Raw genomic sequence first — 13,224 nt, 5'->3', positions numbered from 1 at the left:
GAAGATGGTGTTTGCTATCACCAGTGCATTCTCTAGGCAAAACTCCATTATTTTTTGCCCTGCTTCATTTTGTACTCCAAGGCCAAACTTGCTTGTTACTCCAGGTGTCTCCTGACTTCCTAGTTTTGCATTCCAATCCCCTATGAAGAAAAGGACATCTTTTTTTTGGTTTTAGTTCTAGAAGGTCTTGTAGGTCTTCACAGAACTGTACGACTTCACCTTCTTCGGCATTAGAGGTTGGGCACAGACTTGGATTACAGTGATCTTGAATGGTTTGCCTTGAAAACAAACCGAGATCATTCTGTTGTTTTTGAGATTGCACCCGTGTACTGCACTGATGCAAAGAGCTGACTCATTGGAAAAGACCCTGATGCTGGGAAAGATTGAGGGCATGAGGAGAAGGGGGCGACAGAGGATAAGATGGTCGGATGGCATCACCAACTCAACAGACATGAGTGTGAGCAAACTCCAGGAGATGGTGAAGGACAGGGAAGCCTGGCATGCTGCAGTCCATGGAGTTGCAAAGAGTCAGATACGACTGAGCAACTGAACACCAACATCAACTGCATTTTGGACTCTCTTGTTGACTCTGAGGGCTGCTCCATCTCTTCTGAGGGATTCTTGCCCACAGTGGTAGATATAACAGTCATCTGAGTTAAATTTGCTCATTCCTGTCCATTTTAGTTCACTGTTTCCTAAAGTGTCGATGTTCACTCTTGCCATCTCCTGCTTGACCACGTCCAATTTACCTTGATTCATGGACCTAACATTCCAGGTTCTTATGCAATATTGTTCTTTACTGCATCAGACTTTACTTTTACCACCAGATACATCCACAACTGAGCGTCATTTCCACTTTGACCCAGCCTCTTCATTCTTTCTAGAGCTATTTCTTCACTATTTCCCAGTAGCGTATTGGACCCCTACCAACCTGATGGGCTCATCTTCCAGTGTCATATCTTTTTGCCTTTTCCATGAACAATATGAACAGTATGATTAGGGGTTAATATCCAGAATATATAAAGAACTCCTACAATTTGGTAATGAAAAAACAAATACTCAGATTAAAAAATGTCAAAGGACTTGAAGAGCAATTTCTCCAATAGATATACAACTAGCTAACAAGCATATAAAAAAATACTCAGAATCACTAATCATTAAGGAAATGCAAATCAAAACCATGGTGATATAGCACTCCACACCGGTTAGGATGACAGTTATCAAAACAATAGGAAATACAGTAGTGTGTTATAATTTATAATAGAAAATGAAAGAGCAATATGTATATAACAGAATCACTTTGCTGTGCAGCTAACACTAACATATTGTAAATCAACTATACTTCAATTAAATAAAATAAGTTTTTAAAAAACCCAGAAAACAAGTGTTGAGGATGTTGAGAAATTGGAACTCTGTGCACTATTAATGGGAATGTAAAATGGTGCAATTACTATAGAAAACCTTGGAGGTTCTTCAGAAATTAGGAAAAGAATAACCAGATGATTGAGCCGTTCCACTTGTGGATATATATTCAAATGAAAACATGATCTCAAGGAAGTATTTGTAGTCCATGTTCACTGCAGCATTATTCGCAATAGCCAACAGGTGGAAAACCTGAATGCTTATTGATGGATGAATAGATAAATAAAATTTGGTGTATGTATGATGGAATATTTATCTTTGTAAAAGAAGGAAATCCTCTGTGTGTTGATGAACTTTGAGGATATTAAGTGAAGTTAAGTGAAGTATACTAGTCACAAAAAAGTACTACATGGTTCCACTTAAATGAAGTATTCAAAGCTGTCAAACTCTTAGATACAGAAAGTATATATATTGGAGGTTCAAGTAGCCAGAGGATGAGGGCGGGGTGGGGTGGGGTGTGGTGTTGTTCATTGGGTGTAGAGTTTAGTTTTATAAGATGAAAAAGCTTTAGAGATCTGTTACACAAAAATGTGCATACAGTTAACACCACCATGCCATACAATTTAAAATGCGTAAGGTGTTAAATTTTGTTTTTTCCACAGTTTAAAAAAAGTGATCAATTTTTTTGAAATATCACCTTGAGTGGTGTTTAGATAGGAGGGTCAAAAATCCCACACATTTTTGAGGAAGATGGTGAATTTGGCCATGTTAAATTTGTATTTCTTGTGGAAATGTCTGTTAGGGAATAAGATATTAGAGTTTGAGGTTTAGTAGATTGGAAGTTGTTGCTTTGCAAATGATATTGGCGTCAGTAGTACATGTCAACTTGGAGTTATTCAAAGAGAAGAGAAAGAATTGTAGTCAAATCCTGGAAAACATCAACATTTAAACTGTAGGCAAGCAGAGGAAGAGGAGCAAGAGAACCAAATGCCCAGGGAGCGAGGGTGAGAGCAAGAGAGGAGTGTTGTCTGGTTTGCCTTGAGAAAATATTCTTCCAAGGAGGAGCCCACATGTATGTGGTGCTGTTAAAATAGTGATCTTAATGAGCAGTGCTCGATGGCTAGAATGGTGAAAGCATCATCTGCATGTTATTTTTTTTCCAAATTTTTACTGCAACTCACAATGGAAAGTATCAAGATGAGGCATGTGTGCACTCATGCATATTTATCTGAAACAGATTTCTTAAAATAGTACCAATACTAACTACGCTCAGTCCACTCCAATATATTCTACATAGTATGTTCAGTTTTTTAAAATATGCTGAATATGATACATTAAATTGATTACATGACTTACCTAATGTATCAAAACCTGGAAATCGAAAACCCCTGATTTGTATGGGCATGGAGGCTGGCTAGGATGATATTTAAGAGTTGGAGTGAAAATTAATTTTACTAGTGAGCAAAGTCTTTGATAAATGAGAGGGAATGAGTGATCAGGTTGTAAAAATTGGTTTGGCCAAGGTGTGTGTTCGGTTTTTCCTCTAAGGTGACTCTGGCAGCACTAGTTGTCTTTAACTTCATTCAGAGCAGTTTTGTTCGATTGTATTATGACAGCTGTCCCGTCAGCATGCTTTTTTTAAAATAAAGAAATAAAACGTCCCCAACTTGGTGAATTTTGTGTAGCCATTTTAGAATTGAAGATGAAAGAGAAAAGCAACATTTTCACATATTATGCTTTGTTACTTCAAGAAAAGTAAAAATGCGCCTGAAACACAAAGATTTGTGCCAAATATAGAGAAGGCACTCTGGTTGAAAGCAGTCCGTGTTATGCCATACGGCATGTAGCTGACATACTCAAAATATCCACATCGAGCTCTGAAAATCATTTGCACCAGCTTGGTTGTGTTAATCGATTTGATGTTTGGCTTCCACATAAATTGAGTGAAAAAAACCTTCTTGACCATATTTCCACATGCAGTTCTCTACTTAAACATAACAAAAAGTTCCATTTTTAAAAGAAATTGTGACAGGCAATGAAGAGTGGATACTGTACAATAATGTGGAATGGAAGAGATCGTGGGTCAAGGAAAGTGAACACCCACCAACCATACACCAAAGACCAGTCTTCATCCAAAGAAGTTGATATTGTGTATATGGTGGGATTGGAAGTGAGTCCTCTACTATTAACTCTTTCCAAAAAACCAAACAGTTCCAACAAGTACAGCTGCAAATTAGACCAACTGAAATTCTCTTAATGGAAAAAATTTCAGTTCTTTGGAAGACCATAAAAGGCACCTGGAACAACTAGTTCTTTGCTCAAAAAGATAAAGTTTTTGGAAGATGGAATTAAGAGTTGCCTAGAAAATGGCAGAAAGTAGTGGAACAAAACAGTGAATACATTGTTCAGTAAAGTTCTTGGTGAAAATGAAAAATGTCTTTTATTTTTACTTTAAAACCAAATGAACCTTTTGGTCAACTCACTGGATGACAGCAACAAAGAGGGAACAAAGGGAACATTTTTTGCTGGAGGAATGGAAGTACAGTTTTGAAAGGATTCACACAGAGTTAAGTGAATGCTCTCCTTTTTTCTAATCTCCCTCCAGTAGATCTGTGAAGCATGTTCTCCTTGCTAAGGTTCTTAATGCAAGATCTAAGACCATGATCCCCCTCAAACCAAGCAGAATTCGGTCTGTACACATTTTTCTGGGAGCCAGCGTCTGACCAGAGTGCGTCAGTGTACTGTAGGGCTAGAGTGCAGGCAGTAGTGGGCTGTTGCCATGACTTGTAAAAAAAAAAAAAAAGCACCTGGTCACAGCAGACTTTTGTAGTATTTTCTGGCAGAGTTTATCTTGTATCTGCCTTCACACTTTGAATTCATTTCTCATATTTTAAAATTGTAATCTATTTTCTTATTTTAGCAAGGAACTAGCTTCAGCTGAGCAAAATAAAAATCATATAAATACTGAGCTAAAAAGGAAGGAAGAGCAGTTGTCCAGCTATGAAGACAAATTGTTTGATGTCTGCGGCAGCCAGGATTTTGAAAGTGACTTGGACAGACTTAAAGAAGAAATTGAAAAATCGTCAAAACAACGAGGTAAGTTACGATCTTTACGTTATCAGGGCATTTTCATGTTTTTGAATTTTTGTTCACAGGTAGCTATTAAGGATGGGAGATTTAAAAACTTGCTGCTGGAGCCAGGTGGCTCAAGTTTCAGTTCTGGTTCTACAACCTACTTGCTTTATGACTTTGGACAGATTATTAAAACTTTTTATACTCCAGATTCATTACCTGAGGACATAATTGCCTCAGGATGTTGGGGAGGAGTAAATGAGATTATAGTGTCTGGCACGTAACACTCTCTATAAGTTTTGTTATACTTTTTGTGTTACCAGAAAATATATAAATCTGAATGTATTGCGCCCTTGAGAAGATTTAAATGTCAGAATTTTTATTTCTTTCATAGTGTGTTTATAAAGCAAGAAGACTATCATGTATTTACAGAAAAGGATAGAAATATATTAAAACCATATTTTATGTGCATCTCACTGAGAATATATATATATATATGTTTTTTAAATAGCCATGTTGGCCGGAGCTACAGCAGTTTATTCCCAATTCATTACTCAGCTGACGGATGAAAACCAGTCGTGTTGCCCTGTCTGTCAGAGAGGTTTTCAGACAGAAGCTGAATTACAAGAAGTCATCAGTGATTTGCAGTCCAAGCTGAGGCTTGCTCCAGATAAGCTCAAGTCGACAGAATCAGAGTTAAAGAAAAAAGAAAAGCGGCGTGATGAAATGCTGGGACTGGTGCCCATGAGGTGAGAATAGCAATTTCCCGTTACCGTGCCTGTATAGCAGCACTGTAACAGATAACCTGTCTACCTCCTAGCATAGGGTGGTATTCAGTAAGCAAGAGTTGAATGAATAGAGGTTAAAGTCGGGAATCTAAGCCGGAATGTTATTCTCGTGTTAATTTATGTGATAAGAAAGAATTGTTTTGTTTCAAAATAAGTTTGTTTCTTAAACTACTCACAGGATGGTGATACATTCTTTACTCTGTGTGAGTGTGTGTATGAGTTTCATTCCTGAGACTTGGGTTGAGGGCAGAAATTTTTAAATCTAAATTTTCAGACTATTTGCTGACGTGTCACTTTCTAAAACCAGCAGAAGAATTAAAGTACTGGAAAGCCCCCCCTTAAGAGACGAATTTTAAACTATACTTATGTTTTTCTCATTTCCAGAAAGAATGAATTATAGATGATTTCTATTGTTTATTTTTCCCTCTCTTCTATAAGAAATCCAGATGATGGTCTATTTATAAATAAAATCAAGTCAGAAAGTATGTGAAGATTGCCTTGGTATTTCCCAGAACATAGAGCACAAAAATGGTCACAGAGACCAATAAGACATGACCTTCATGGAGCTGATGATCTTTGTAAGGAAAAAAGCTCTCAGAATTAGATGTAGAAAGTTAGACTTGATAAAGAACTTAATTGGTTCAAACAAATGCATTAGTTAGGAAGAAAGAAGCCAGTGGACTACAGAATTTTGAGGGAAGGAAGACTGTAAAGCATAGAAAAATAGATTTGATTCATTTAAGAGAAGGAAAGGGGAGACGGAAATTAGACCAGTGTGTATAAAGGACAGGGAAGAGTGAGACATGTGCTGTAGTAGAAACATTATCTGGAGTTTGAGAACCTGTTTGTAGTGACTGATTCCCATAAGTAGGGAAGACAGAGCTGCATTATGTTCATTCCTAGTTACACCTCTGTCTTTTAGGTGATGGGGAGCCATCCTCAGGGATTTATTGAAAAATGTGTTTTAGGAAAATTAATCTAATGTTCAGTTCAAGTCAGTCGCCCAGTCATGTCCTACTCTTTGCATCCCCATAAATTGCAGCACGCCAGGCCTCCCTGTCCATCACCAACTCCTGGAGTTCACTCAAACTCACGTCCATTGAGTCGGTGATGCCATCCAACCATCTCATCCTGTCGTCCCCTTCTCCTCCTGCCCCCAATCCCTCCCAGCATCAGAGTCTTTTCCAATGAGTCAACTCTTTGCATGAGGTGGCCAAAGTATTGGAGTTTTCAGCTTTAGCATCAGTCCTTCCAAAAAGAACACCCAGGGCTGATCTCCTTTAGAATGGACTGGTTGGATCTCCTTGTAGTCCAAGGGATTCTCAAGAGTCTTCTCCAACACCACAGTTCAAAAGCATCAATTCTTAAGTGCTCAGCTTTCTTCACAGACCAACTCTCACATCCGTACATGACCACTGGAAAAACCATAGCCTTGACTAGATGGACCTTTGTTGGCAAAGTAATGTCTCTGCTTTTGAATATGCTATCTAGGTTGGCTATAACTTTCCTTCCAAGAAGTAAGTGTCTTTTCATTTCATGGCTGCAATCACCATCTACAATGATTTTGGAGCCCTCAAAAATAAAGTCTGCCACTGTTTCCACTGTTTCCCCATCTATTTCCTGTGACGTGATGGGACCAGATGCCATGATCTTCGTTTTCTGAATGTTGAGCTTTAAGCCAACTTTTTTACTCTCCTCTTTCACTTTCATCAAGAGGCTTTTTAGTTCCTTCACTTTCTGCCATAAGGGTGGTGTCATCTGCATATCTGAGGTTATTGATATTTCTCCCGGCAATCTTGATTCCAGCTTGTGCTTCTTCCAGCCCAGTGTTTCTCATGATCTACTCTGCATATAAGTTAAATAAGCAGGGTGACAATATACAGCCTTGACGTACTCCTTTTCCTATTTGGAACCAGTCTGTTGTTCCATGTCCAGTTCTAACTGTTACTTCCTGACCTGCATGTAGGCTTCTCAAGCGGCAGGTCAGGTGGTCTGGTATTCCCATCACTTTGAGAATTTTCCACAGTTTATTGTGATCCATGTAGTCAAAGGCTTTGGCATAGTCAGTAAAGCAGAAATAGATGTTTTTCTGGAACTCTCTTGCTTTTTCGATGATCCAGCAAATGTTGGCAATTTGATCTCTGGTTCCTCTGCCTTTTCTAAAACCAGCTTGAACATCTGGAAGTTCACGGTTCACATAATGCTGAAGCCTGGCTTTGAGAATTTTGAGCCTTACTTTACTAGCATGTGAGATGAGTGCAATTGTGCGGTAGTTTGAGCATTCTTTGGCATTGCCTTTCTTTGGGATTGGAATGAAAACTGACCTTTCCAGTCCTGTGGCCACCGCAGAGTTTTCCAAATTTGCTGGCATATTGAGTACAGCACTTTCACAGCATCATCTTTCAGGATTTGAAATAGCTCAACTGGAATTCCATCACCTCCACTAGCTTTGTTCTAGTGATGCTTTCTAAAGCATCTGGCTCTAGGTGAGTGAACACACTACTGTGATTATCTGGGTCATGAAGATCTTTTTTGTACAGTTCTTCTGTGTAGTCTTTACACCTCCTCTTAATATCTTCTGCTTCTGTTAGGTCCATACCATTTCTGTCCTTTATCGAGCCCATCTTTGCATGAAATGTTCTCTTGGTATCTCTGATTTTCTTGAAGAGATCCCTAGTCTTTCCCATTCTGTTGTTTTCCTCTATTTCTTTGCATTGATTGCTGAGGAAGGCTTTCTTATCTCTCCTTGCTATTCTTTGGAACTCTGCATTCAGATGCTTATATCTTTCCTTTTCTCCTTTGCTTTTCACTTCTCTTTTCACAGCTATTTGTAAAGCCTACATTGAATATATTAAAGTGAGAAAAACTCTAAAAGCAAAAAATAAGGACGATATGTTGACTTGGAAAACTGAAGAGGAGTGCGAGGAAAAGGAGAAGGAAAGATGCAAGAAGATGTGCTTTGTGGTAGCCAGCCTGTAAGATGGTCCCCAGCGATCCTTGCCTCCTGGCATTCACATTCTTGCATGGTTGTCCCTCATGTTCCAGGATGGGTTCCAGGATGTGTAACCAGTAAAATACAACAGAAGTGATCACATGTTCCTTCGAGGATCAGATTATAGAAGACACTGTAGCTTCCTGCTCTCCTTTTCTTTCTCTTGGATCTGGGGGAAGCCAGCTGCTGTGTTGTGAGCAGCCCTTTGGAGGGACCCACTTGGTGAGGACCTGAGGCTTTTGAACAACCACATGAGTGAATGTACCATTTGGAAGCAGATTCTCCAGCAGTAATACCTTCAGATGACTGCAACTCACAGCTTGACTGCACCTTCAGTAACGCACCCTGAGTCAAAAATACCCAGATAGTAGCTAATCCTCCTATCTGTGGGAAATAAGTGCTATTGTGTTTTAAGCTGCTAAGTTTTGGGGTGTTGCGTTATGTAGCGATAGATAACTAATATAATCATCAAGAATAAAAACCAGATCATTAGGGGCTACAGAGAGCATGTCGTATTGAGACAAAAGCAATAATTTGAGAATGAAATGGAATAAGGCAGGATCTTAAAAAGAAAGACATCAAGTGAAAGATAAAATTAGTAGTTGGTAGAAAGTACATGTAGTTCTGTGTTAAACTGATAAATTATGAAGAGCAGAAATCAACACTCAACACAGCTCCCCTTGTCAGAGTAAGGTATATATCTTAATCATTGTTGTGCCTCCATAATTCTTTGTGTTTTGTAAGTTTGGTAACTATTTGCTGAATGAATGAGAACTGTAGTAACTGTGTTTATAGCTGCATAACAAACCCCCCTCAGAACTTGGTACCTCACAACAATGATTTATTATGATCTTCCATGGTTCTGTGGGATAATTGGGCTTAACTAAGTAGTTCTTATTTGGAGTATTTTCATGCAATTGCAGTCAGATATTGGCTGCAGTCATTTCAAGGCTCTACTGGCCTGGACATTCAGTATAGTTCACTCATATGGCTGGTGATGATGCTGACTGTTGGCTGGGAGCTCATCTGAGGCTCTGCTGGCCTGGGCATTCAGATGGTTCACTCATACGGTTGGCAGTGATGCTGACTGTTGGCCACAGGCTTACCTGGGCTGTCACGCAGAATGCCTTCATGAGGCTTCCACCTGTGTCTTGGGCTTTTGGAAGCATAGTGGCTAGATTACCACAGAAAGTATTCTAAGAGCAAATGTGTTAAGGCCTGGGCCCAGAAACTGTCATAGTGTTACTTCTGCTGTTTTTTATTGGTCATGCTGCTGCTGCTGCTAAGTCGCTTCAGTCATATTCGACTCTGTGCGACCCCATAGACGGCAGCCCACCAGGCTCCCCCGTCCCTGGGATTCTCCAGGCAAGAACACTGGAGTGGGTTGCCATTTCCTTCTCCAATGCATGAAAGTGAAAAGTGAAAGTGAAGTCGCTCAGTCACGTCCGACTCTAGTGACCCCATGGACTGCAGCCTACCAGGCTCCTCCATCCAGGGGATTTTCTAAGCAAGAGTACTGGAGTGGGGTGCCACTGCCTTCTCCTTTATTGGTCATAGTGTTACTGCTATTTTTTTACAGAGACCACATCTATGTGTGTGTATGCAGATGTAAAAATGGGGTTAAAATTTAATGGATGCCTATAGTTCTCCACAAAGATGACCCAGTCAAGTGAATGCTTGATTGTCATTAGGCTTTTGTAACTTTGTCACTTTTTAGGTAGTGGGCACATAACTTAAGACAAACTTCTGGTCCATAACATCAAGAAATAATGTGAGCATGACTTATTCATAATCTGAATACGTTCATATTTATTCAGGAAAGTTTTTCATTGCTCTGATATAAAAGATTACAGGGCTTTTGTCACCACAGATTGGTTGATTGGCTTTTCTTGGTCATAGTGTGGACTTAAAAAATCATTAAGTAATAACAGTGTAATAGCTAATGCTTGAGTTTCTAGTTTATTACAAGATTCTCATTAGAAATCAGTTTAATTTATCATACTAATTTGATTTTGATTAAGAATTTAAAACTTTTCTGAAATAAGCTTAATAGCTTTTTATTTTTCAGATTAAATACAAGTGTTGTTGTTTCCGAGGTATTAACAAAAACAGGTTTGGGGCCAGTACCTGCCACGGGGGTGATAACTCATCAGCTAGAGTAGCAGTAGTAAAGTGGGTTCAACAGCTTTTGTACCATAAACCCATGTAGCATTTGACTGAGTGGTTTCCTTCCTTCCTTCCTCTTTTCTTCCATCCTTCATTTTTTTAATGTTTAAAGTTTTTTTTTTTTAAGTTTTAAACTTTTAAAACTTTTTATTCTGTAATTTTACACTTAAAGAAAATTTACAAAGATAGTACAGAGAGTTCACATATATCCTTCACTCTGTTTCTCCTGATGTTCACAATTTATGTTACCATAATATGGCTATCAAAATCAAGAAATTAACTTTGGTATAATTCTATTAAACTACAAACCACATTTGAGATTTAGCAGTCTTTCTGTTAATATCCCTTTTCTATTTCAGGATCCAACTTAGGATCTCCACATTGCATGTATTATGCTTGTTATTAATATTTGTCCTTAGGCTCTTGTGTGTCCTACCATAGTTCTTTGTCTTTCATGATCTTGACACTTCTGATGAGTATGGTCTGGTAATTTGTAAAATATCTTTCTATTTGTCAGACAGCATGGTAAAATTGTTGCTATGAAGATCTCTCAATAGGTAATAAAATCAGTGGACAAAGGTTTGAGGAAAAACAGAATGTTTACATTGTCTTCAGTGTACTTCTCCTAGATATTTATTGATTACATAGAGAAAAATAGTAACTTTACAGTGGATAAATCTGGCTGACACTGTCTTTTCTAAGTAAGAGTAACATACTGACATCATGTGCCCACTAAAGATGCCCTGAGAAGGATACAACATCACTTCTATGGTATTCTTGCCAAAAAATATGTAACCTCCATTTCCTTATGAAGAAACGTTACATTGCTTATTTTTAATTGTGTTTTCTGTGAAGGCAAAGCATAATTGATTTGAAGGAGAAGGAAATACCAGAATTAAGAAACAAACTGCAGAATGTGAACAGAGACATACAGCGCCTCAAGAATGACATAGAAGAACAGGAAACACTCTTGGGTGCAATTATACCAGAGGAAGAAAGTGCTAAAGTGTGTCTGACAGATGTTACAATTATGGAGAGGCTCCAGGTACAGTTACTGCAGTTTAACGCAGAATAAAACTTGTTTCATGGTGGTTTGAAAATGACGTGTGAGTGTTTCAGTAGCTAGTTTTCAGGTACAGATTGTGTTTAGAGTTCCGTATTCTGAATTTCAGGTAGTTTTAGGGAGTAACTGCTTAACTTACATTTCTGAGTTTAGTTCTTTTTATCTATAAGTTAGGAGAATTATGTTTATTTTTCTTTTTTAGTCTGCTTCCTTTAATTTGCATCCTCAGTTGGGTCTGACTCATTGTGGCCTCATGGACTGTAGCACACCAGGTTCCTCTCTCCATGGGAATTTTTTCAGGCAAGAATACTGGAGTGGATTGCCATTTCCTTCTCCACAGATCTTCCCGACCCAGGGATCAGACCCGCGTCTCTTGTTTCCTGCATTGGCAGGCAGATTCTTTACCACTGAGCCACCTGGGAAGGTGCCTTTATTTTCATCATTTAAATTAACTTAAGCATAAAATTAAGAGACTAGAGAGCTCTTCAAGAAAATTAGAGATACCAAGGGAACATTTCATGCAAAGATGGGCACAATAATGGACAGAAATGGTGTGGACCTAACAGAAGCAGAAGATATTAAGAAGAGGTGTCAAGAACACACAGAAGAAGTATACAAAAAACATCTTCATGACCCAGATAATGAAAATGGTATGATCACTCACCTAGAGCCAGACATCCTGGAATGTGAAGTCAAGTGGGCCTTAAAAAGCTTCACTAGGGACAAAGCTAGTGGAGGTGATGGAATTCCAGTTGAGCTATTTCGAATCCTAAAAGATGATTCTGTGAAAGTGCTGCATTTAATATGCCAACAAATTGGGAAAACTCAGCAGTGGCCACAGGACTGGGAAAGATCAGTTTTCATTCCAATCCCAAGGAAAGGCAATGCCAAAGAATGCTCAAACTACTGCACAATTGCACTCATCTCACCTGCTAGCAAAGTCATGCTCAAGATTCTCCAAGCCAGGCTTCAACAGTACCTGAACCCTGTACTTCAAGATGTTCAAGCTGGATTTAGAAAAGGCAAAGGAACCAGAGATCAAATTGCCAGCATCCGTTGGATCATCGAAAAAGCAAGAGAATTCCAGAAAAACATCTATTTCTGCTTTATTGATTACACCAAAGCCTTTGACTGTGTGGATCACAACAAACTGTGGAAAATTGTGAAAGAGATGGGAATACCAGACCATCTTACCTGCCTTCTGAGAAATCTGTATGCAGGTCAAGAAGCAACAGTTAGAATTGGCCATTGAACAATGGACTGGTTCCAAATTGGGAAAGGAGTACGTCAAGGTTGTATACTGTCACCCTGTTATTTAACTTATATGCAGATTACATCATGAGGAATTCCGGGCTCTGTGAAGCACAAGCTGGAATCAAGATTGCCAGGAGAAATATCAATAACCTCAGATAAGCATATGACACCACGCTTATGGCAGAAAGTGAAGAAGAACTAAAGAGCCTCTTGATGAAAGTGAAAGAGGAGAGGGAAAAAGCTGGCTTAAAACTCAACATACAAAAAACTAAGATCATGGCATCTGGTCCCATCACTTCATGGCTAATAGATGGAGAAGCAGTGAGAGACCTTATTTTCTTGGGCTCCAAAATCACTGCAGATGGTGACTGCAGCCTGAAATTAAAAGACGCTTGCTGCTTGGAAGAAAGGCTATGGCCGACCTAGACAGCATATTCAAAAGCAGAGATGTTACGTTGCTGACAAAGGTCTGTATAGTCAAAGCTGTAGTTTTTCCAGTAATCATGTATGAATGCAAGAGTTGAACT

General features: G+C 38.9%; 1 protein-coding gene across 4 annotated transcripts in view; it reads left to right on the top strand.

The window, feature by feature from the left end:
* Nucleotides 1-13,224, top strand: part of RAD50 (RAD50 double strand break repair protein) — a 252,253-nt gene that overhangs the window by 199,543 nt on the left and 39,486 nt on the right. For all 4 annotated transcript variants that reach the window (XM_059888479.1, XM_059888481.1, XM_059888480.1 and 1 more), the window contains 3 exon segments: nt 4,283-4,458; nt 4,946-5,183; nt 11,236-11,425. In XM_059888479.1, coding sequence (XP_059744462.1) covers nt 4,283-4,458; nt 4,946-5,183; nt 11,236-11,425 — 604 coding nt within the window.

Source organism: Bos taurus, chromosome 7, assembly GCF_002263795.3.
Source record: "Bos taurus isolate L1 Dominette 01449 registration number 42190680 breed Hereford chromosome 7, ARS-UCD2.0, whole genome shotgun sequence".
Taxonomy (NCBI): Eukaryota; Metazoa; Chordata; class Mammalia; order Artiodactyla; family Bovidae; genus Bos; species Bos taurus.
This window is presented reverse-complemented; position numbering and strand designations above follow the sequence as displayed.